This window comes from Nomascus leucogenys, chromosome 7b (assembly GCF_006542625.1).
Source record: "Nomascus leucogenys isolate Asia chromosome 7b, Asia_NLE_v1, whole genome shotgun sequence".
Lineage (NCBI taxonomy): Eukaryota > Metazoa > Chordata > Mammalia > Primates > Hylobatidae > Nomascus > Nomascus leucogenys.
Genome location: NC_044387.1, coordinates 10,856,410 through 10,881,353, shown reverse-complemented (window position 1 = coordinate 10,881,353; position 24,944 = coordinate 10,856,410). Strand labels below are relative to the sequence as shown.

Here is a 24,944-nt window from a genome sequence, read left to right as displayed (position 1 = left end):
ACATTTAACGAATGAGGAAACTAAGGTCCAGAGAGGGTCATGGCTAGTCCAGGGTCACACAGCAATTCAGTGTGACCAAACAGCAGTTCAGGAAGGACCAAACCAAACCAGCACACCTTCCCCAACAGTGTGTGATTTTCTCCCACGTGCCCCACCTGCCTTTACTGGGAAATGAGCCAAAAGGTGGCCTCCGTACACTCAGCACCCAGAACTCTGCCTGGCGGACAGAAGGTGCTCCAAAGAGACGTGTGAAATGGACACAGTCAGCAGGTGTATTGAGCTGTCCCGTGCCAGGACCACAGAGCTATACATGCTCCTATGCTGGGCATGAGAGGAGGCAGGGAGAATGGGGCTGGAGGTCGGGAGGCCTCCGGGAGAAGGGGATGTCTGAGTTGAGACCCAGGGGAGAATGGGGATTGAGTGGGTGGAGGGGGAGGGCTGGGCGGCGGTAGCGGGGATTAGGGAGTGCAAAGGGCTTGGGGAGGGATCTGCAGGAGCTGGGGGGTTGCAGGCTGGATGGACCAAGGGGTGGGGCATGAGGCTGGAGAGGACAGGGCCTGGGCATGGACCATGTGCCTGAGGGCAGTGGGAGCATGGGAAGAGGTTAGCATGTGGTTGCTTTAGAAACACCCCTGGCTGGAGTGCGGGTGGGGGGGGGCAGTAGGGGTGAGCTGGACATGGGACTGCTCCTGGCACAGGTGCGAGCAAATGGCTGGTACTGGGCAGGGGCAGGCGGGACATAGAGCAGCAAATGGATGGGAGAGGGACTGCTAGGCCCAGTCCAGGTCCTCCTTGAGTGTCTGGTGTGGGCACCTGGGTGGGCGGGAGGGACCTCAGCTGTCAGAGGCCAGCACAGGTGGCCGCGTCGCTCCTGGCTCCCACCCACAGTGCTGCCTGTTTCTGTCCTGGGGGAGGGCGGGGGCTGCCCTCAGCAGGCAGCTGCCATGGGGCCACGGTCACACTGCAGGCCACGGAGCCCACAGGCACTGTCACCTTCCAGAGGTGTGTGCACGTTGCAGGGGGTCACACACAAGGGATGTTCGTGCGTGATCTTGATCTGAACTTCCTGTCAGGTCTAGGGTCTGCCCAGCAGGGGACAGCACTGTGATGGGACCGCTGAGGCTGGAGGCAGGCTCGGGGGCATGGGACAGGACACGGGGCGGAGGCCTGGCGAGAGTGAGGCGGACACAGGGCAGAGGCCTCGCTCTCGCCAGGCCAGCTTCTCTACATCTGTATGAGGGTATGTGTGGGTGTGAGGCTGTGTCCACCAGAGAACACGTGTGAGGACATGCGTGTGCACAAGTGTGTGTGCAATGAAGGGTGTGCAAGGTAAGTATGTGCCTGTGAGGTGTCTGTGCACATGTAAGTACATGGGAGAGTGTGTTGGCATGTGACAATGTGTGCATCTGAGGATGCGTGTGCACATGTAAGCAAATGTGAAGGCCTGCACACGTGAATGGGCACATGTGAGGGTGTGTACATGTGAGAGTGTGTGCCTGTGAAGGTGTGTGTGCTGTCTGCCTGTGAGGGTGTGTGTGTATGCCTATGAATATGTTCATGCCTGAGCATGTGTGTGCTTATGTGTGTGTGCTTGTGAGGGTGTGTGTGCCTGTGAGAGTGTGTGCTGTGATGTGTGTGTGCTGTGATGTGTGTGTGCCTGTGAGGGTGTGTGTGCCTGTTAGTGTGTGTGTGCCTGTTAGTGTGTGTGCGTGCTGTGAGGGGGTATGCCTGCGAGGGGTGCGTGCCTGTGAGGGTGGTGTGCTGTAAGGATGTGTGTGTTATGAAAGCATGTGTGCCTGTGAACATGCGTGTGTCTATGAGCCTGTGTGTACCTGTGGGGGTGTGTGTGTCCGTGAATGTGTGTGCCTGTGAGGGTGTGTATGTCTGTGAAAGGGTGTGTATGTGTCAAGAGTCTGTGTGCCACTGAGTGTGTGTGCGTCCATAAAGGGTTGTGCCTGTGAGGGTGTGTATGTGCCTGTGAGGGTGTGTGTGAAGTGTGTGCCTGTGAGGGTGTGTGCCTGTGAGGGTGTGTATGTCTCTGAAAGTGTGTGTATGTGTCAAGAGTGTGTGTGTGCCTCTGAGTGTGTGTCCATGAAGGGGTGTGCCTGTCAGGGTGTGTGCCTGCCTGTGCACGTGTGTGTGTGCTGTGTGCCTGTGAAAGGGTATGTGAGAGGGTGTGTGTGTGAAGAGTGTCTGTGCCTATGGGGGTGTGTGTATACCTGCGAGCGTGTGTGTTTGTGTGTGCGTATGTGAAGAGCATGTGTGCCTGTGAGGGTGTGTCTGTGTGTGTGTGTCTGTGTATGTGAAGGGTGTGTGTGTCTGTGTATATCTGTGAGTGTGTGTGTGAAGAGCATGTGGGTGCCTGTGTGTGTCTGTTAGATGTGTCTGTGAGGGTGTGTCTGTGTGTGAAAAGTGTGTGTGCCTGTGTGTGAGGGTGCGTGTGTGTGAAGAGCGTGTGTGTGCCTGTGAGGGTGTGTGTGTGAAGTGCGTGTGTGTGCCTGCGAGGGTGTGTTTGTGAGAGTGCGTGTGTGAAGAGTGTGTGTGTCTCTGTGAGGGTGTGTGTATGAAAAGCGTGTGTGTAGAGAGCACATGTGTGCCTGTGAGGGTGTGTGTGAAGAGTGTGTGTGTGTGTGCCTGTGAGGGTGTGTGTGCGAAGAATGTGTGTGTGTGTGCCTGTGAGGGTGTGTGTGTGAAGTGTGTGTGTGTGTGTGTGCCTGTGAGGGTGTGTGCGAAGTGTGTGTGTGCGTGCCTGTGAGGGTGTGTGCGAAGTGTGTGTGTGTGTGCCTGTGAGGGTGTGTGTGAAGAGTGTGTGTGCACCTTGCACGTGTGTGTGGGCGCCTGTGCCTCTCCCTCCAGGTCCTCTTTGCCTCCTGGTTCCTCTCCTGCTGTGTGGGGAGTTCATTAAGCTGCTCCCCGGAGGTGGAAGACACTCCCGGTCCCCCCAGCACCAGCCTGCCCTGGCCTCTGGGGAAGGCAGGGATTGACCCTGCGCCCAACATCCCCGTGCTCTCCAATTACAGAGGAAGCCCCGAGCGGGCTCCGAGCCTTTCCTCAGGGTCTCCTCCTGCTAGTGGCCACCGCTGGGCAGCAAGCAGCGCCGAGTTGGGAGAGTGTCTGCTTCCCGCCGCTAAGCCTGATTCCACTTCTCAGCAGACAGCCTGAAAAGTCTCTCAGAACCAGCATTGGGGAGTTACTGGGAACACTGGCCCTCCAGCACCTGGTGTTGCCCTGGAAGGGCCCTGCAGATACTCACAGGCGATTCTACAGGAGCCACAGGCTGTTGGAGCACGTGGGGCTGAAAGTCCATTGGTCTAACCCTCATTTCACGGGACAGACAGCTTTGTCCTCAGGTGCCAGGTCCCCTGCCCAGAGCCACCAGGGAATGAATGACTTGAGGTGGGGAAGGGGTGGATCAGGCTCTTAGAAGTGCTTCCTAGAGAGATTTCATAGATTGCCTGGTTTTTTAATTTAATTTAATTTTTTTTAAAATATGATTTTCCTGCAGACATTTCTCCTACTTACGGTTTCAGCTGCTTCTGCCCTGGGACACAGTCTTTTTTATTTATTTATTTATTTTTTGAGACAGCATCTAGCTCTGTCACCCAGGCTGGAGTGCAGTGGCATGATCTTGGCTCACTGCAACCTCTGCCTCCCGGTTCAAGAGATTCTCCTGCCTCAGTCTCCCGAGTAGCTGGGATTACAGGTGCCCACCACCATGCCCAGCTAATCTTTGTATTTTTAGTAGAGACGGGGTTTCACTGTGTTGGCCAGGCTGGTCTCCAACTCCTGACCTTGTGATCCACCCGTCTCGGTCTCCCAAAGTGCTGGGATTACAAGCATGAGCCACCGTGCCCGGCGGGGACACAGTCTTTTCCACAGTAGCCCGTAGCTTTCAGTCTCATCACCAGAGGGCAAGCTAGAGAGCTGGTGATGGGCACAGTCAAGTGATGGGTTATTAATTGCAAAGTCATGAGGAATGGGCTGGTTGCCTGCAGTTTAAAAATACAGTGAAGGCTGCAAAACTCCAGCACGAACAACCAGGAAGATGCAAATGTGGGTCAGGGAATAAAAGTTCTGGTCTTAGCTCTGCCATATGCCTGCTGTGTGACCTGAGAAGTCCCTTGGCGTCTCTGGGCCTCGGTTTCCCTACTCATACAAACGAAGCAGGAGGATAAACTGGATTCGATGTGTGGCTCTCAACTTTGTCTAGGATGAGCAGGGGACATGGACATCATGGTGCTGCTTACAGAGTCGTATAAAATACATGTCTCTCCACCCCACCCCTGCAGGTCCTTGTTCAGGCCACTCAGCCTCTGATGGATAAAGAGAGGAAGACAGCAGACAGGGGGTTGGGGAGGGAGGAAGGAAGCACCGAATTATGAGTTGGGAGTCTCGGTTCTGGTTCCTCACTGTGTGACCTTTCCTAAGTCACTGCCTCTCTCTGGGCCTTGGCAAGATGGGACTGAATTATCTCTAAATATGCCCCCACCCACCCCACCCCCAGCCTATACCTGTCTCAAGGCACTGCCTTGCTTCCCTAAGCACACTGCCTGAGTAATTTACATATGAAAAGTGCTGTTTTCTCCAGTAAGAAACCAGGGCAGTCACTGCCAAGGCCTGGCCAGCCAGGCGATAGTTCCTTGACCCAGGCTGTGGCGCAGGGGCGAGGTAGACCCTGGGGAGCTCAGGGGCAGCCCTGAGCCCGAGCTCACAGTCCCTGACAATGCTGTGGGGAAGGCTGCCGTCCCCGCGGCTGCACCACCAGCTGGAGGTTTGCTCTGTGCTGTCAGGCCAGGTTCTGGTCCCAGGGCCTCCACCCACTGGCTGTGGGACCCTGAGTAAGCCACGTGCCTCTCTGTGCCTCTATTTCCCCAGCTTTCAAGAGAAGTTAATAATACCGATGTCCATCTGGTTTGGAAGGCTGAAATGCCACCGTGGGTGTAGAGAGCTGCGTGCACAGCCTCGTGTGCCTACGCGATCGGCAGGTGCTGCTGCTAGATAAGGTGCTGGGAGTAGTGAGGGTGGACATAGCGTGTCAGGGACGTCTTCTCAGGGGCTGGTTTTGGAAGACACTCATCAGCTGAGGGTTGGAGAGGGTGTGCCTGGCAGATAGATTGGCATGTGCAAAGGTGGAGTGGAGGTGTCATCCTGGGCTGGGCATCCTGTGGGTGGGCAGGGGACTGCGTGGCGGGAAAAGGAGAGGGTTGTTCACATCTTCTAGGGAGTTAATTATAATCATAAGTGGCTAAAGTTTTTTTTTTCTTTGAGACGGAGTCTTGCTCTGTTGCCAGGCTGGAGCGCAGTGGTGTGATCTAGGCTCACCGCAACCTCCGCCTCCTGGGTTCAAGCGATTCTCCTGCCTCAGCCTCCTGAGTAGCTGGGACTACAGGCGTGTGCCACCACACCCAGCTGATTTTTGTATTTTTAGTAGAGATGGGGTTTCACCATGTTGGCCAGGATGGTCTTGATCTCTGGACTTCGAGATCCGCCTGATAAGTGGCTAAAGTTTGTCAAGGGCTTGTGACAAGCTCATCACAGTGCTTTACATGGGCAGTGTCATTTCGTCTTCACTACAGCTTTAGGAAGTTAGTGGCATTGTGACACCCACTTTCTAGATGGGGAAGCAGGCAGAGGGGTGGACTAGTCTGCCCAAGACCACACAGCTGGCTGGGGACAGAGAAAGGGTTTGAACCTATGTTCACGTGACCCTACAGCTTTTCACTTTGTTTCAGTACCTCCTTTCCATTCTTTTAGCGTGTAGGCGCCAGACACCCACCCCCATCCCCACTGTCTGCAGGACATCAGGAAACACCCCTGCCCACTTCCAGGGTCAAAGGAGAGAGGTCCCGTGGGCTGCAGTGACGCCTTGAGGCCCTCTCTCCTTCCATCTCCCCCCTCAGCCTGGTCTGCTCCAGACCTCTGAGCGCCTTTCACTGTTGGGGTGCACAGGTCTCATGGTGCTGATCCTCTTTCCGGCTGAAGCCACGAGGCAGGGCAGGAGGCAGGGTGGCACTGTGGTAGGCGCACAGCGGGCACCTACCCTCGCGCCCTAGGCCAAGCCCTTTCCTGCCCAGGTGCCTGCCCAACCAGGGTCATGGTCAGGCCAGCCGTGCTGAGGAGGGGCGAGGAAGGCCTCAGGATTCCTTCTTGGAAGGGCCTTGGGGGGCATTTGTTGGACAGGTCTGAGAGATGCATCTTGAAATAGTTGGCGTGGAAGTGTCAGCATTTTCGCCTGGAGCGTGTGTTTACTCGCGGCTTGGGGAGAGCAGAAGGAAGGCTACTGGGCTATCAGCCCCCGCCAGGCCACACCTTGGACTTCAGGGCTGCCTGTTTTAGGCACCCACAAGGGGCTCCCACTTTATCCTGAGGGAGAAAGGCCTGACAGCCCCCATGGGGAAGGAAGAGATGGAAGGAGGGAGAGAAACGGGGAGATGAAATGAGGGGGGGCCGATTTCCCTAGGGCTGCTCCCTTCCTGGAAGAGGTGGGGCTGGGTGGGTGGGAGAACATCTGGCCAGAGCATCTGGCGAGCGCTGGATTTGGGAACAGGAAAGAGCAGCCTGGACCGTGCAGGGAGAAAGTGCTTGGGGGTGGGGCGGGGCGAAGGCAGCCCCTCCCTCTCCCCCTCCCTCAGGTCGAGTTCTGCCTTCTGTTCTACAAGTCCAGAGGGAGGGAGTGTCCTGGACAGGACACCAGACCAAAGGACAGGGCCACTGTGGATTCACTGACTCATGGATTGATTCCATCATTCATCCAAACTAAAATCCACCTGGGGTTCTCTGGGCGAGACCCTGGACAGATGTGGGGCCAAGATCAGGCACAGCCCCTTCCCCAAAGGCTGACAGCTGCAGGCCAGTGGGATGTCTGATCTGACGGGGGCAGAGACCCATGGGAAAGGGCGCCTACCTGGACTAGGAGGAGGCTTCCCAGAGGAGGGGGTGGTAGGACATTTGAAGGATGCCTAGGAGTGGTTTGGGGCACAGCGAGTGGGGGGACCTGCAGTGAGACAGCCAGGCCAGCCCCCGAGGATGTGAGTGCTGCCAGCTCTGGGAGGGACCTGAGGCCTCTCCTGGGATGGAGGAAGTGAGCTGCTAGTTGGCTGAGGTTGGCTTCCTTTCTCAGCAGTGGGCACCAAGGCCCTCCACCAGCCCACAGGCCCCTCCCTGGTTGGGCCTTGGGCTGGCAGCTGTGACCCTGGCAAGCTGGCTGTCTGCTGCCTGGCCAGGCCTCCTGATGCCCACTGTGCCCCTGATTAGTTGGCGCCGGCAATGGCAGGAGCAGCAGACGGCCTCTCCCAGCCGCCCAGCCCTTTTACTGACCTGGCCAGTCCAGGGAGAGTGGCCCCCAGTGGCCAGGCCACAGCCTCAGCTCCCCTCGCCCCGACTCCACTCTTCTGGGCCACGGGCTGTGCCCTGGCAGAGGCTGGCATGCATCTGGCGATTTCTACTTGAGCTGGCCTGGCAGAGTGGCTGAACTGATCTGGGCTGACAGCTCCCCTTTGCCAAGAACACCCCAAACCTCCAGGGGTGATGCCTGTCAGGAAGTGCTTCCTGTTCTTCCTGCCACCTCCTCTCAGGTGTCCCCACTGCCACCAAGGAGCTGCCTCTGCCTGGCTGCTGCCCAGGTTCTCTCAAGCAGAGGCTCTAGCCTAGGGGTCCCCAAAAAGGGTGAGCAGCTCCATCCACCTGCCCGCTGCCATCTGCCGCCACCAAGCCCCCAGCTTTCAGCGCTGTCTAGAGACTGTCCTCACCCTGATGCTCCACATGACGCTCCTGGGCCAGACTCCTCTCCCCTGAACTCCAGACCCCAAGATCTGGCAAAGCGACTCCATGGGGATGCACCCCGGCCACCCCAAGCTCCATGTCTCCAGATGGAGCCCCACCCCTGCTGAAGGCCTCTCTGTGGCTCCAGGCCCCAAACCTTGGAGTCATCCCCAACTGCCCTCTTCCTCCTACATCCACATCCTATCCCTTGGCTTGGCCTCCAGAATACCTCCAGAATCCACCACGTTCCCCACTCCACTGCCATCATTATCTGGGCCCAGCCCCACCATCTTCCGGTTTATCACAATGACGAGTGTACGACGGCCAGGCAGGGCCAGGCAGGACGGAGAGGAGCAGGGGGACGGAAGGCCCAATCATCAGGCCGTGAGGGTGGTGGACAGGGCCCAGTGTCTGGCCTGGGCCATCTCAACAGGGAGGGCGCAGAGCAGGGAACCACAGCTCTCCTGGGCCCCACCCTCAGCGCTCCTGTGTCTGTCTCAGGCGAGACCCCCGGGAGGCAGCGACCACACAGCTGTGGAGCCCACAGGCCCGGCCCCCTTTCAGAGATGTGTGTGCCGTTTGGGGCGCTGTCCACAGGGGCGTCTGCACAGGATCCTGCAGGCCGTGCGGCTGACGCTCTCCCTCCTCTGCCCTGGGCCCCTGCGATCCATTGTCCGCCCAGCAGCCCAGCAATCCTCTCACCCCTTCCCCAGATCACGTCTCCCTTCTGCTTATACCCTTACGGTGGCTCCCATGACCCTTTGGGGAAGCTCAAGTCTTCCAGCCCCCTGGCCCTGTCTCTTCCCCAGCCTCATCCCTGCTTGGCTTCCCCCTAGCCTCATGGTCTCCTTGCTGTGGCTGTGACTGCTTGACTCCCTCCCGCCTCCAGGCCTTTGTCCAGGCTGCCTTTGACTTGAGGGCTGTCCCCCAGACAGCGACAGCCCCTCAGCTGACTCTGCCACCCCTTCCCTGTCTCTGCTCAGCGTCATCCTGCCTTTCCTGGCCCCCTATTTAATGTTTACCTGACCCCAGGCCAAACGCCCCACCCTTTCCCCCTTCTCCTTTTTGTTTTCGTAGCACTTTTCACCCAACGAATGAGGACGTGTCCTTATGTATCACCCGTGTGGTTTATTGCCTGTTTTCCCCTACCCTACCTGGGATGTGAGCCTCATGAGGACAGGGAACTCCGTTTTGGTTTTTTACAACTAATGTATCCCCAGAGCCTAGCACAGTGCCCGGCACGGAGCCAGCCCTCATTCAGTACTTGCTGAGTGGCTCCATTCACTCGCCCATTGCTCCTTTACTCATTCAAGCTGTCAGCCTTCAAGGGGCTGCTTTGTGCTCGGTCCTGGTCTGGATGGGAGAACGCAGAGCAGCCGCCTTGGCCTTGGGTGCAGAGCATGCCTGGTTTCCAGCGGGGAGGAGGAGGCAGAGCCGGGAACCGGCACAGGCTATGATGGAGGGTGGGTGGGCAGTGGCAACTCATGGCAGAGGCACCAGACAAGGTGACCGCTCAGCTGAGATCCCCAAAAAGGAGGCGAGCGAGGGATGGCCCTCCGAGCATGTGCAAGGGCACGGAGGCAGCCCTGAAAGTGGGCTTTCCAGGACTGGAAGTGGGCCTGTCTGGCTGGGTGCAGCACAGCGGTCCCGGGATCCTATGGCAGGGTGGAGGAGGCGTCGTGGGTGGGGGCAGAGTGTGTGCAGGGCTGGGGAGTGGGAATGCTGGGAACTGCCAGTCTGGCTGGTGCTGCAGGTTCAGGTGTGGCAGGGAGGATGGAGGGAGGTGGGGCCAGACTGGGGAGGAGTCTATGAGCAGGGGCCAGGAAGGTGGGGGATAAGGATTTGCACTTTCCCATGGGGTATATGGGCTGTTGGAGGCTTCTGACTTCAGGGAATCTTCCGTCAGAGGTGTCCTGGCCCCGTGGTATTCCTGAAGGGCTGGCTGGACAGGAGCCTCTGTCCCCTCTGTAGGTGAGGCCACTGGGGCCCAGAGAAGGCAAGCTTTGCCTCAAGGCCACCCTGCTGGGACTGGGACCCAGATGTCATGTCCTGGGTCTGTGCTCTGGGCGCTTACTGGGCTGGGGGCTGCATCAAGTATCCTGAGGACTCCAGGGTCCTCTTCCCCTTTTTAGCTGGGGAGCCAGGGCCCTCAATCACACTCATGGGGCTGCCTGTAGCCTATCCCCATCATGGCCCATCTGGCTCTTGCTCCAGGCAGAAGGCCTGAAAATGTGCACTAAGAACGCAGAACCAGGTAAGCCCATCCTGAGAGTGAGTGAGAGCCTTGGGGCAATGAGAGGCAGGAGGGCTTCATGACTAACTGGGGGTGAGAATCAGGGAGGACTGCCTGGAGGAGGAGGGTTTGGCCAGGGGATGGTATGGCAGGAGATGAAGTAGAAAGGATGGTTTGAGGCAGATGGTGACTTGCAGGCAGCCTCTCCGCTCTTCCTTTCTGTCCTCTGTCTCTTTCTGTCACTCCTGGTTTCACTTTCTCCTCTGTCTGCTTTTCTCTCTTCTCTCCCCACCTCCACCTCCCATGCCAATCTCCAGAGGCACTGAGGGCAGAGTGTAACCGGCCAACCTGTCTTGGCTAATTACTTGACTGTGGGCATAAAAGGAAGATTAGCCGTGGTCTCTTGGGGTCCTCCCTGACTCCCTAATCCTGTGGCCCCTTTTCCCTGGCAAGGAAGGGATAAAGTAGTTCCAAGTCCTTAATTAGCTAATTATGCCAGGGCTCTGTGGCCCTGGGACTCCCTGGGCCCCAGGGAGGGCTGTGAAGTATGCGGGGGCCCAGCTGGGCAGAGTGAGGCGGGTCGGGGAGGAGGGACGGGGCTGCCATTCAGGGAAGCCAGCCGGATAGGTTTGCAGGAGCCTTTTGGAATTTTAATATCCCAGAGAACAAGGGAGATGTAATTAATTGAGCAACAAAGGCCGGCCCGAGGGAGAAGCAGGAGCGGGAGTGAAGCAGCCAGGCTGGGACTGTGCGGAGCCGCCTTCTCCAGGCCCTTCTCATCCAGCCTCCTCTCCAGCTGCTACCGGCCCTCTGTGCTTGCCTCCTGCACCTGTCCTGGCCTCGAGGCTTGCCCATTCTTTTGTGGAGCTCAGAGCTGATCAAGGGCTCTGCCTGCTTAGAAATATGCCAGCAGACCTCCTTGCCCAGCCACCCAGCACAGAGCCCCACACTCCTCAGAGCCCCCTGCAACCGCCTTCAGGAATAGTGCCTTTGCCCATGCCAGTCCCTCTGCTGGCCAAGGCTTCGCATCCTGGAGTCCAGCTCAGCAAATGTGCCCGGAGCGGCCCCGCTCCCCAGACACAGTCCTTTGGCTCAACACTCGGTTCCCTGTCCCCTTGCTGCCAGGCTGTGAGCTCTGTGTGTGTGTGGGGGGGAGGGTTGGAGGGGGTAAAAAATGGATCTTGTTTGTCTTTGGATTCCCCATGTGCCCAACGCCATACCTGGCATGCAGCCGGCACTTACTATGTGTTTCGTGAATGAATAAATGAATGAATGATGGGGCACCAGAAAGGCCTGCAGTTGGCCTACTTGAGTCAGGGGATCCATTTGGATGGATTACGAGGGCACCCATTCTATTTCTCCCTTCCCTCTGCTATACACGCCTTGCTCCCCTCCTTGGGGGTGTAGGGTGGTGGGGGACTGAGCCCTCACCCTGGCCTGCTCTCGGTGGGGTGAAGCAGCCTGCAGGCAAGCTCCACTGTCTTTCCTGAGAGGAGGCCGACCTAGTTTTGTGGAGAGGGAAGATGGGGTGGGCATTAATTATTGATTGGAAATCACTGCACACAGAGTTTGTGATGCAAATTCCAAATAATTATCCTCATTAATAACCACCTCAGGCTTACCCCTAGCATACACAACCATTTGGACAGGGCCACTGTTCTAATTGTCACCATCCTTCCATCTTCCTCTCTCCAATCTTCCACTCCCTCCCTATGACTTATCACATCATTCATTCATGAGTAGTCATTGAACAAATGTTAGGTGAGCCTGTCTTCTTGGCCAGGACCTACTGGGTTCTGGGAATACTGAGGTGACTTAGACAAGGGCCCTGCCCCCAGAACCTTATAGCCTAGTGGAAGAGATAGGAAAGTAAACAGACAACTATACATTAGGGCTAGAATAAGACAAGATATTGATATGGATGGAACCTCCTAGGTTGTGCAGTATACAACCTGCACAACTGTACGTGGCAGCCTAGGCTAGGTCAGAGGTGCTGAGATTGCCCAGAGCAGAAGAGAGAAGGACAAACTCTACCTGGGATGATGTAAGAGTCTGGAAGCCTTCACAGAAAGAGCTTTCACAGGGCTGTGATGGCTGAATAGGGATTTGCCAGGCAGAAGAGAGGAGCAAGGGTGTTCTAGGAAGAGGGAACAGCAAGGATAAAAGCATGGAGGTGTGAAATCTCATGGTATGTTTAGGGAACTTCAAATAATTTGGCACTGCAAGGCGTAGACTGTAAATTGAGAGAGGTGTGAAGCTAGAGAGATGGGCAGTATGGACTCTACAGGATCTTAGGGGGAGGGTGTGTACTCAAAGGTGCCCCACCAGCTCTTCACCTTCTTTGGGGCCATAGACTCCTGTGTGGGCCTTCTCTGTAAGGGCCTTCAGCAGGTCCTTGGCTCTTCTGAAGATGGCTCTGGGAGCTCTGCCTGGTTCCATCATGCAGTGGGAGTGGTAGTTCTGGCTGGTACCGCTGTGTCCTGATATGGTCAAGGGGAACAGTGACTGTCCCAGAGACAAAGGGTATTCAGGACACATTCACTGGGCACGTACTACGACCACTCTGTGCAGGTGCTGGGCATACTAAGGTGAACCAGCCTCAGTCCCAGGCCGCTGGGACAAGGGGGTTGTGAAAAGACAGCTAGGTTTTGTGTCAAGACACCTGGTCTAAATCTAGACCCTGCTGCTTCTGAGCTGTGTGACCTAGGGCAAGCAGTTCCAGTTCTTCGAGTCTCCAGTTGCCTTCTCTATAAAATAGAAATAATAGTACCAACCTCACAGCGTTGTCATGAAGACTGAAGATCACATTTGTGCAAGTACACAGAAGAGCACTTGGTACATAAAAGGTGCTGCATAAATGCTTGCTTGTTAATTCACAATCTAGTGTAAGTGGAGCGGGGCCCAGAGCCATTTCCATGGCTTTTTGGGTGGAGGGGCAGATACAAAGGAGAGGGTGTATCTCGCAGCCACTGAACAGGATGGGAACAGCAAGGAGCCCCTGAGAATGCATCCCCCTCCCCCTCCCTGTTTCTCTAACCTTGCTCTCACTCTTTCCTCTCTGAGACCTCTGCTCCCTGTCTGACCATCCCTCCACCTTTTCCCCTCCCAGGTATGCGGATCCTGGTGAATCTACTCCTGGACACGCTGCCCATGCTGGGGAATGTCCTGCTGCTCTGCTTCTTTGTCTTCTTCATCTTTGGCATCATAGGCGTGCAGCTCTGGGCGGGCCTGCTGCGTAACCGTTGCTTCCTGGAGGAGAACTTCACCATGTGAGTTCAGTCCCTGCCACCCATGCAGCTCCGGGGACTCTTACTAAGACACAGTTTTAACCTTCTGGGTCATTGGGAATCAGGACCAATGGGGTAGAAGCAGCAAAAAAAGAAAGGTCAGGTAGGAGGGGAAAGGGAAGTTAAGACACAAGCAGAAGTGATGCCCAGGAGGAAAAAGAAGACAGAAAACCTGAAGAGCAGGCGCAGAGCTTGGCTCTCCGCCCACAGCACATTCATTCCCCTTGGTGGCTGAGTCATCCAGGAAGGGTGAGCTCCCATTTGGCCGCTTGTGTATGAAAGCAGGGGGCGAGACGTTCCTCCGAGAGAGGATTATTGACACACAAATCAAGCTCTGGATCTTGGAGGAGCTGGGCTTAGTTGTCTGAAAAATTGGACACCTATACAACCCATGCTTCCGTAGTGCTGGGGGATAAGTGTGCACACACATGTACCTACGCGTATGTGTTTGGACGTGAATATGCATTCATTTCAGATATGCATGGTGTGCACCGACTAAGTGCCAGGCCCCAGGGAGTCAGAAATAGGAGAGCATTTTCATCCATTTTTTCACTCCCCTTTGCTGAGCCTGTGCTCAGGGCTCAGGACGTGGCAGGAGAGGGGGTCCCTGCCCTTGAGAGGCGCAGGGCTGGAAGCCGATCTCAAACACCTCTAGTGAGTGCCTCTCAGTCTGTCAATCATGGACCAAGGTGACTGTAGGAGGCGTGAGGACGTGGGGACACTGTACAGGTGAGGGCTAGTTTCTCCGTCTCGGCCTGTCTGGTTGGAGAGAGGGTAGCAGAGCTGGAGGTTGAAAGTTGGGTAGGAACTGGCCCATCCACCCATCGCTGTGGGGGAACAGTAGGGTACCTGGGTAGACCACAGCAGGGGCACCTTGGTGGGTAAGGGCCCCAAGGAGGGGTTCAGGAAGGGGGTCTACACTTGTGCCCACCCCCAGAAGAGGCAGGTCCTGAGGCAGGGCCCGGGGCAGTGGGGCTGGGGAGAAGCAGCTGCTTCGGAGTCAGGGTCAGGGTAGTGTGAGCTCCGTCCCTCTGTCCCCCAGGGCTCTTTCCCTGGATCCTTCTGTGGCCAACCCCTTCTTATTTTGCGGGCTCAGCCCACCCGACGCCTCCTCCTAGAGGCCTTCCCTCGCCCTCCCTCACCACCCCAGCCCCAAGCTCGCCATCACACAGCCTGCTGGGTTTTCTTCTTGACTCATCTCTCTGAAATCATCTCCTGTCGGTTCATCCGAGGTCTCTGGAGGCCCCTGGAATGTGAGTTCTCTACTACAGCAGGGGCACCTGGGGCTTGACTCTTCCCCGGGCCTAGAGCAGGGCTTGCCACAGGTGCTCCCAACTAATTGTTGCAGGAATGAGTGAGAGAGTGGATGAGTGAGTGCATTTACCACGCAGAGGCAGGCTGGGAGCGAGGACCAGTTCTTCCTAGGCCTGGAGTGTTGGAGATTCTGCGTCCCAGTCCCTGATGTCTCCTCCTCTGTGGTCATCCCCAGGCCTCATGAGATGGCCCCAGCCCTGTCTTGGCTGCAATAGGGGAGTTGGAGGGAGGATGCCGTGGATGTGCTTGGGCCGTGTTAAAGAGGAACCTTATCTGGTCCACCCCCATCCCCACCCCAGGAAAGGAATAATAAATATAAGGAAATGTCACTGGAGAAAGAACGCCCTAAGGGAAGATGCTGGGTGATTGCCACGCCTCCCTCTGAGCTCTTGGCTTCATTCTCTTAGGGTGGGTGTTATAAACTCACATGCCCTATTGGGCTGGGGGATGGTCGGTGTTGCGTGAAAAAGGAGATGAGCAAAGTTCACGCACGTCTGGTGGAGAGCAAGGCCAGGGTCATCCCAGGCCTGTGACTCCTGTAGAAATAAGGGAGGCTTAACTCACAAGGCTTGCTTAGGGCAGGGAGCAGAGAAGTTGGTAACCAGGGTTCACAAAGAGGCAGCAAGATCTCTTCTGGGTGATCAGAAAGCTGGAATTTGAGAAGATCCTAGCTAGGATGGTGGGGAACCAGGCAGGGTCTTGGGCAGGGGAATTCCTCAAAGTCCTCTTTTTGGGCTCTCCCCAGCCGGGCTGTTGCCTGGAAGCCTCTAGCTCCTGGCACAGTCGGCCCTGTGAGACAGACAGAGCTCAGTAGTCAGGGCAGAGAAGGGCCCTTCCTGGGGCGTAACACGCACAGGTGGGAGATGGGGCCACCGAAAGCCTCAGCCCAACCTGCCACTATGCAGATGGGAACTGAGGCCTAGATGGGAAGGGACTCACCCAGGGCCAACAGCAAGGCTTCCAGCAAGCGTCCAGCTTCTTCCTGGCTGTGTGGGTGTCAGGACACTGTCATTCCACAAACACTCACCGACCCCTTCCAGGGGATGGGCCTATGCTGGGCCCTGGGGATGCAGAGACCCTTTATCTTGGCCACTGCCCTCTGTACTGTCTGACTGGGGAACTGCATGTGTTGAAAATTAGGCCTCAGGGTGCCCTGGGCTTGGCAGAGTGGGGCCTGGAAGCCCAGAGGGGGTACAAGACCAGCCAGAGTGGGGACCAACGGGGCTTCTAGCTTCACAGAGGACCAGTGCGACTTCTTGCTTCTCAGAGGATGTGACCTTGAGCTGAACCTAAAAGATTCAAGAAAAATGTCTCCAGGCAGACGGGGGGGGACAGGGAGTGGGTGGGGAGGGTATTCCTGATCGAGGCAGCCCCACTGCTGCGGTGTGGTGTGTGGGTTAGAAATCGGAGCCCCAGCCTGGCATTCAGGGTCAAATCCTGGCTCTGTCACTTGGCAGCACTCCTGGGTATTTACCCAGAAAAGGGATGGCTTATATACAACCAAAGATGTGTACAAGAATATTTATGAGTCATAAGAGCCAAAAAACCAGAAACAACCCCAAACCATCGGCAGAATGAATAAATAAGTGGCAGTGTACTCACTCAACGGAATACTCACAGACATGAAAAAGAAGGAATTACATTTTGCTCTCTTAACGGTGTCTTTTGATGAATGAATCTCTTAGTTGTAATGAAGTCCAGTTTATCAATCATTTTTTTAGCATTGTTTTTTGTGTCCTGTTTAAGAAATCTTTTCTAAAGGTTGTGAAAATATCTTCCAGTGCTTTCTTTTAGAAACTTTCTTTTTTAAAAAAATCCTTTACATGTAGGTCTGGGGTCCATCTCTAGTTTTGTGTATGGTTTGTAGTTGGAGTCAAGATTTTTTTTTTTTTTTTTTTTTAGATGAAATCTCACTCTATCGCCTAGGCTGGAGTGCAGTGGCATGATCTCAGCTCACTGCCACCTCTGCCTCCCTGGTTCAAGTGATTCTCCTGCCTCGGCCTCCTGAGTAGTTGGGATTACAGACGCATGCCACCATGCTATTAAATGGCTAATTTTTGTATTGTTAGTAGAGATGGGGTTTTGCCATGTTGGCCAAGCTGGTCTCGAACTCCTGACCTCAAGTGATCCACCCACCTCGGCCTCCCAAAATGCTGGGATTCCAGGTGTGAACCACTGCGCCTGGCCTCAGTTGGGGTCAAGATTTATTGATTTATTTTTAGTGGATAGTCAGTTGTCCCAGGACCAGTGGTGGAAAAGTCTATCCTTTCTCCACTGGATTGCAGGGGTGCCTGTATGAGACTCAGGTGACCATATGTATTTGGGTTGGATGTGTACATTTTGATTATTGATGGATGTTCCAAATTGCCCTCTAAGAAGGTTGTACCAATGTATACTCCCACAACAGTGTATGTGAGTGTCTGTTTACACTCATTCTTTCCCATGCTGAATATTACCAACCCTGAAATGTTTGCCATTTGGGTAGGTGTAAAATGATCTCTATTTTTTGTTTGCATTTAGTTATTTTGTTCCATTGGTGAGTGTTTCTTCCTACATATTGGCCATTTTTTGTTTCTTCTGTGAATTTTTCTGTTCTTATCTTTTGTCCTTTTTTCTCCCCCTAGTGGGTAATTTTTCCTTTTCCTTATTGAGTTACGGGAGATTTTCATGTGCTTTAGATCAGTGGTCCCAACCTTTTTGGCACCAGGGACCAGTTTCGTGGAAGGTAATTTTTCCATGGACCAGAGCGGGGGGATGATTTTGGGATGAAACTGTTCCACCTCAGATCATCAGGCAGTAGATTCTCATAAGGAGTGCACAACCTAGATCCTTTGAGTGTGAAGTTCACAATAGGGTTTGTGCTCCTGTGAGAATCTAATGCTACCACTGATCTGACAGAAGGTGGAGCTCAGGCAGTAATGCTCCCTCGCTGGACACTCACCTCCTGCTGTGTGGCCCCGGGGGTTGGGGACCCCTGCTTTAGATAGTTACCTTTTATCTCCTTTGTATGTTGCGAATACTTCATCCCATGCAACAGCAAACTATGGCCTGTTTTGGTAAATAAAGTTTTATTGAAACAGCTATCCTCACTTGTTTATTTCCTATAACTGTTTGCAGATTACAATGGCAAAGTTGAGTCATTGGGACAGAGGCCATGTGCTCTGCAGAAAAATATCTGCTAATACAGGCCATTACACAAAAAGTTTGCCTACCTCTGCTTTATCCCAATTTGTTGCTTGTCTTTTTACTTCGTATATTTTGTCTCAGTGAAATTTTACATTAGTATGTAGTCAATCTGGTCGAACTTCTCCTTTACAAAACTTGGATTTTGTGCCTTACCCAGGAAGGTTATACCTATGCTGAGTTAACAAAAAATATTCCATATTTTCTTATAATGTTTTTGTGGTGATGTTCATTGCATTTATGCTTTTTAATCCACTGGAAGTTTACTATTTTTAGTTTTATAATATATCTTACTTAATCTAATATATCCAAATATTATTTTTAATGTGCAATCAGTATAACAATTAAAAATGAGATAATTTATATGTCTATTTTTGGATACCAGGTCTTTCAAAAAGTTTATTTTTGTGTATGGTGTGAGGTTGGGATCTAACTATTATTTCCCAAATAGATAGCAACTATCCTAACACGACTTACTGATGGGCCCCTCCTTTCTCTGCAGGTCTGAAAAGCCATCTCTGTGATATACTAAGTTCTCCTTTGTACATGGGTTTGTCTTTGTGCTCTATGTCATTCCATTAACCTTTCTGTTCCTGTCACAGTGCTAAACTGTATTAACAATCATAGTTGTAGAGTATTTTGCTCTTTTATAGATCTGGTTTCCGTTTATCTCTCTCCTTTTTAAAACTTGTCTTGACTATTTTCCCATCCAAATAAATCCTAGAACCATCTGGGCAGGCTCCACAGGTCAAAACGTTGGGATTTTTGATTGGGATTGCAGTGAAGCATAGATTAACCCTTCTGGGTGGTCAGAGTAGGGATTGTTGTCTGTTTTATAGATGAGGAAATCAAAGTCCAGAGAGGGGCAGCCTGGCTCAGTGGCTCACACCTGTAATCCCAGCACTTTGGGAGGCTGAGGTGGGTGGATCACCTGAGGTCAGGAGTTTGAGAACAGGCTGACCAATATGCTGAAATCCCATCTCTACTAAAAATACAAAAATTAGCCAGGTATGGTGGTGTGCACCTATAGTCCCATCTACTCAGGAGGCTGAGACAGAAGAATTGCTTGAACCCGGGAGGTGGAGGTTGCAGTGAGCCAAGATCTCGCCACTGCACTCCAGCCTGGGTGACAGAGTGAGACTCGGTCTAAAAAAGAAAAAAAAGAAACAAAGTCTAGAGAGAGGAAGTGATCAGCCCAGGATCACTTAGATGGAAGTGGGTGGAGCAGATGGAGGATCTACCCCTCATCTGCTGGATCGACAAAAGCCAGTGCTTGTTTATCGAGCACCTGCTCTGTCTGTGTGAACCCAACAGTGTGTATGGCCTGGCGATGCTGAGATGTCCAGCCTCCCAGGGGAGTTGGGGGCATCTCCCCCAAGAGCCATAATGAAGATGTGTGCAAGGCACAGTGAGGCTCCCCAGAGAAGGAGACCACAGTGGGCCAGTGGGGGTTTTCATGGCCATAACAGAGGTGGGGAAGGGTGACCAAGGCAGGGGAACAGCATGTGCCAAGGCCTGGAGGCAGTGACAAGGCTTTTTGGGCCATCCTGCTATGCTGCATGGCCTCTCCCTTCCTGAGCCTCCTGACAGTGACCCCTCCCCTTTCCCTGTTTTACCCACCTTCGCCTGTGGACAGACAAGGGGATGTGGCCTTGCCCCCATACTACCAGCCGGAGGAGGACGATGAGATGCCCTTCATCTGCTCCCTGTCGGGGGACAATGGGATAATGGGCTGCCACGAGATCCCCCCGCTCAAGGAGCAGGGCCGTGAGTGCTGCCTGTCCAAGGACGACGTCTACGACTTTGGGGCGGGGCGCCAGGACCTCAATGCCAGCGGCCTCTGTGTCAACTGGAACCGTTACTACAATGTGTGCCGCACGGGCAGCGCCAACCCCCACAAGGGTGCCATCAACTTTGACAACATCGGTTATGCTTGGATTGTCATCTTCCAGGTGAGGCCACTCAGGTCTGGGGCCAGCCTGGTCCTAGAGTGGGCAGCTCTGCCTGGTGGCCAGGGCTCTGTGCTAGGCATTTGCCAGCCACCATCTCACTGAAACCTGCCCGGCTTGCTGGCAGAATAGGCATTATCATGCCCATTTTATAGACAGAGAACCCGAGGTTCAAAGAAAGGAAGCAAGCTAATTGACCACAGATGATGTGACTATTAAATGGCAAAAATAGGCTCTTAACCCAGCTCTGGGTGACCCCAAAGCCTGAGCTCTTTGCAGAGCCCCAGGTTGCCTTGGGCCATATGGATCCCAGCAGGGAGGGCTGTTCAGAAAGGAGAGGCAGGATTCAAGCTCTGTTGGAGGGACTGGCTGACCAAGGCCAGGCTCATGGGGTAGGAGGACATTCCTGGTGGGGACAGCCTGAGCAAAATTCTGGTGCAGGAAATGCCAAGTAGCTCATCTGGAGTCAGTAAGAAATGTGTCTCGCCTTGTCACCCAGTGCACATAATGCACACACATTCACAAAGCAGCACTAGCCTCATGGTGTGCAAAGGGCTTGTTGCATGGCCCCACTCCACTGACTGTCAGCCTATACTCTGCAGAGGACGGGCTGGGATATGTGTAGGGAAAGAACTAGGGCAGTGGACCTTGGCCAGTATTGCTTGGCCTCTCTGTGCCTCAGTTTTCTCATCTTTAAAATGGGGTAATAACAGCCTCCCTCACCTTGGGTCATTGTTAAGAATAAAGCAGATGGCACACTCAGGGCAGCCAGCCCTGTGTACAGAGAGTGCTGGGTAGAGGTTACCTTTCTGCTGTCCTCAGAAAGAAGAAGGGGCAGGAGCAGACAGAGGGGGAGCTGAGAAGTCCGTGAGGGGGCAGCAGGAGGGCTGAACTCCACTGCCTCCGCTGCCCTGCGCTGCCCTGCGCTGCCCTCTGCTTCCCTGGGCACTTTACCCTGGGGAGCATCAGGATCATTTGTTCAGAGCTGCAGGGTGTGAGGTGGCAGCAACAGCTGTGTTTTGGAACCCTCTGCCCAGGAGGGTGGGTGGCTGCTCAGGGGGTCCACTCTGTGCATTTGCCAGAAGCCAACAGGACCCTTGTCTTTCTCAAGGCTGTTCCATCCCCCAGTCTGGGAAGGAGTCGGGGTGGGGTTGGGGGTGACAAAGTCACACCAGCCTCATTGCAGTGTGCACTCCCAGGCTCCACCGTGCTGCACCCCAGCTCTGCCAGGTGGGCTCCTCACATACAGAAGAAGCGGCTGAGACTCAAAGAGGGTGGGTGGCCCAACTGATAAGCTGGAGCGGGGGCAGGCTCCCTGCTTTTCCATCCCTCCAGCTGTTGTGGTAGACTGGAGGACCAAGGTTCAAGTCCTGGCTCCACCCCTTCCTGGCTCCACCCCTTCCTGTCTGTGTGACAGTGGGCAAGTGCCTTCCCCTCGCTGAGCCTCGGTTTCCTCACCTGTATAATGTGATGTGCCTTGTCTAGCTCCTGTGAGACGGACTCAAGGCAGCATGTGTGATGCGTTCTGGCACACAGTGGAGCCTCTGTCTGGGGCACTGCCCGGGCTACGGGCTTTCTGATGGGCCAGGCCTCTCGGCTCTCTCTCCTCTGCCCACTGCAGGTGATCACTCTGGAAGGCTGGGTGGAGATCATGTACTACGTGATGGATGCTCACTCCTTCTACAACTTCATCTACTTCATCCTGCTTATCATAGTAAGTGTCAGGGAGCCTGGGCTCCTAGGTGCACTCAGAACCCACGGACCAGGGGACCCGAGGAGGGAGGGTCTTTGGGAGTCCCCAGGGAGCCCCTCAGAGCCAGGAGAGCCGGGATGAGGGAGCGGGGCGGGGGGCTATTTCTCATCACCGCCAGGCAGCAGGTGATTGAAGGGGCTCATCAGGGGTGGCTGTTGGGAGCATCCAACACCTTCGATTGCTGTCGTTTCTCATGTCTGGGCACTTACTTCCCCACCGATGCTCTGCTCCTGTTTCTCTGCCTCGTATCTCTGGGCTACATTCTTTGCATGAACTGAGCCCAAGGAGCAGCCTCAGACTGGAAGCTTCAGAAGAGCTCCAGCTCATTCCTGTTTTCCTGGACGGGGAAGACAAGATGCCCGGAGGCTGAGCAGGGTTTGGAGGGAGGTCGCCTGATAGTGACCCGGTGGAGCTCCCTGGAATTCTCAGAGGGACTCCCATCTCTTGGGCAGCCCTGCCTTGTTGGGGTAACCTGGAGATGGAGGTGGGCTCACCCGCCTCTTCCTGGCCAGCCCCCCTTGCCTGCACCCCCATACGGTCTCCCCAGAGTGAGCTCATCCTCCTCGTCATGCCTGACTGCGGCTTCAGCACAGCACAGTCCCCAAAATGTCAAGGTGATTCACTCCCAGGAGTCGCTGCTGAATCCCTGCTGCTGCGAGGTTGGGTTCTCTGGCTTCCTGGTGGTGGGAGAGGGCACACTTGGCCGTCCAGGGCAGTGCCCCATCCTGGGCTGGCAGGACCTTGACCTTGGGCCCCAGGACAGACCAGCAGGTGACCTGAGACACCTGCTGTTGTCTAAGCTCCAGTGCTTTCTTGGGGAGGCCGGGGCCTTGGACCTATAGGAGATGCCCCAGATAAAAGGAGAGGGGTCAGATTTTATTCAGCATTGCCATCCATGGCCTTGCATATTCATTCACCAGAACATTCAGGAAACCCACACTGTACCAGGCCCTGAGCCAAGTGCTAGGAACAGAGCAGTGAGTAAGGCCCACCCCCTGTCCTCGAGAAGCTCACGGTCTCGTGGGGAAGATGGACTGACAGCAGTCAGTGACCATACAGCATCTTAGGCGCCATGATAGAAGGGAGCCCAGAGAAGGCTCCCGATCCAGCCTGGAGAGGGATGGGGAGGTGGGAGGCTTCCTGGAGGAGGCGATGCCAGAATTGAGCCTTAAAGACTCAGGGAGGTCAGCAGGGAAACAGCCTCGGGCAGGGGTGGCTCACAGAGCCCCTGAAGCTGGTCAGGATCCTGCAGTGTGGGAGCCACAAGCCACTGGGGTTGCAAGAGGAGTCTCCAGTTCCCAGGAGGGGCTGGAGGATGCTGCATCTGCTCTTGCTGTGGAGTTAAGGGTGGCTAAGGGTGCAGATGGGGTAAAACACGATGCTCCCCAAGCTCATTGTGAAATGGGGGACAGGGATAGCACCTTGCCCCTGGGCTCTCAGGAGGGTTAGGTGAGACAGAGCCTGAAGCCTGCATGTCCTTGGCACACAGTGAGTGCTCAGTACATGTGCCCTGCTACTATTATTGGTGCCACTATTGGGTCTCAGGTGGCCCTGTCACAGGACGATGAGTGCTGGCGAGAGGCTGAAAGGGCTGAGTTTTTCCAGACAGTGGGAAGGGTCAAGAGAGCAAAGTCAGGACAAATGCGCTGCTATGTCACCTGCAGGGTCACCTCCTGTGAGGACCCTGAACCCCAGAAAGGTGAGGAGTCCTTGGCCTTCAAGCCCAGGCCCTAGTGCTCCTTCTTTAAATTTTCTTCTTTCCTTTTTTTTTAATTTTAGAGACAAGGTCTGGCTCTGTCGCCCAGGCTGGAGTGCTGTGGTGCAGTCCTACCTCACTGCAGCCTTGATCTCCTGGGCTCAAGCAATTGACCCCCCTCAGCTTCCTGAGTAGCTGGAACTATAGGCATGCACCACCATGCCTGGCTAATGTTTAAATTTTTTTTTTGAGACAGGGTCTTGCTATGTTTTCCAGGCTGGTCTCAAACTCCTGGACTCAAGTTAAGACCGATTCTTGCTCTTGTAGCCCAGCCTGGAGTGCAATGGCCTAATCTCGGCTCACTGCAACCTCTGCCTTCCCGGTTCAAGTGATTCTCCTACCTCAGCTTCCTGAGTAGCTGGGATTACAGGCATGCACCACCATGCCTGGCTAATTTTTGTATTTTTAGTAGAGATGGGATTTCATGATGTTGGCCAGACTGGTCTCGAACTCCTGACTTCAAGTGATCCACCCACTTCGGCCTCCCAAAGTGCTGGGATTACAGGCATGAGCCACCGCACCTGGCTTCCTTCTGACTAAAAAAGTTCTTGGCTCATCAGGTTTGAGCCTCCTATTTTACAGATGGGGAAGTGGAGGCCAGGAGGGGATGGAGGCCCACCTGGGTCGCCCAGGGCAGCAGCTGCAGACTCAGGGGCAGGTAGGAGCCTGACAAGTGTGTGGTCCCAGAGGGCAGGGCCCAGCCCTCTCTTTCTGTGACTCTCACACAGGCCTGGTGCAGGGCGGCTCCCCAGGAAGTGCTTGTGGATGAGGTGACTGAGACAAGGATGGGATGTCATCTTCTTACCCGAGAGGCAGGGGATTTTCCCAGAGTCCTCTGGGCCAGCAACCCTCCCAGACCCTAGCTCCTCAATCATCACTGATGAGGCTGCAGCCGGGGGGAACCTCCTGGCGGGCACCTCCGAGGGGGATGAAAGCTATTTGCTCAGGCTGGCTGGCAGCCAAGTTCACTTCCAGGCTCAGCAAATGCTGGGGAGGGGGCTGCGCCCTGAAAGCCTGGAAACTGGAGAGGAGCCCCACTCCTGGAGCCATCGGGCCACAAGGAGATGGGATCCCCAGTGCCAACTGGGGCAGCCTCTCCCCCTTCGTTTCATGCAAGCACAAATCAAGCCACGTGAAAACCCCGAGGCAGCTTCTCGTTTCTCATCTGGAGTCCCAGCTGAGGCCAGATTCTGGTCAGAGAGAAGGCAGGGCTGGGCAAGGACTCAGGGCCTGGGAAGCCCAAGATGGGCTGTGGCCTCCCTCTCTGGGCTCAGTGCAGATGTCCCAGGCGGACGGGGGCCAGGCCAGGGCCTAGGGGCCTGAGGGGAGCTGGGCTTTGAAGCAGATCCCAGTCGGGCTCAGGGAGCTGCCTGGGCCGTCGCCTTCTCCTGGAGCGAGGCCTCAGCGATTTTTTCCTGTCCCCATCTGTGTCTGTGCCTGTGTCTCTCTGGGCCCCTCCACCTCCCCTGCCCTTCTCTTTCCCTGTCTCCACTCGTCCCCTGCATCTCCCCTTCCTTGTGTCTGTCCTTTCTGAGCCCGTCTCTCTTTGTCATCGCGTCTCTGTACCTCACTGTCTCTTTCTACCTGCCCTTGCTCTGGCCTCTGTCTCCGGTTGGTCCCTGCCCCTCCTCCTTGCTTCATTTCTGCCTCTGTACCGCCATCTCCATCTCCATCTCCATCTCCCCATCTCTCTCTGCCTCCCTCTCCC

The 24,944-nt window shown here is 55.0% G+C and overlaps 1 protein-coding gene across 6 annotated transcripts in view; it reads left to right on the top strand.

Annotated features, from left to right (window-relative positions):
• Nucleotides 1-24,944, top strand: part of CACNA1I (calcium voltage-gated channel subunit alpha1 I) — a 132,766-nt gene that overhangs the window by 64,199 nt on the left and 43,623 nt on the right. For all 6 annotated transcript variants that reach the window (XM_030815509.1, XM_030815507.1, XM_030815508.1 and 3 more), the window contains 3 exons: nucleotides 13,104-13,263; nucleotides 19,415-19,730; nucleotides 21,349-21,441. In XM_030815509.1, coding sequence (XP_030671369.1) covers nucleotides 13,104-13,263; nucleotides 19,415-19,730; nucleotides 21,349-21,441 — 569 coding nt within the window. The remainder of the gene's footprint in view (nucleotides 1-13,103; nucleotides 13,264-19,414; nucleotides 19,731-21,348; nucleotides 21,442-24,944) is intronic.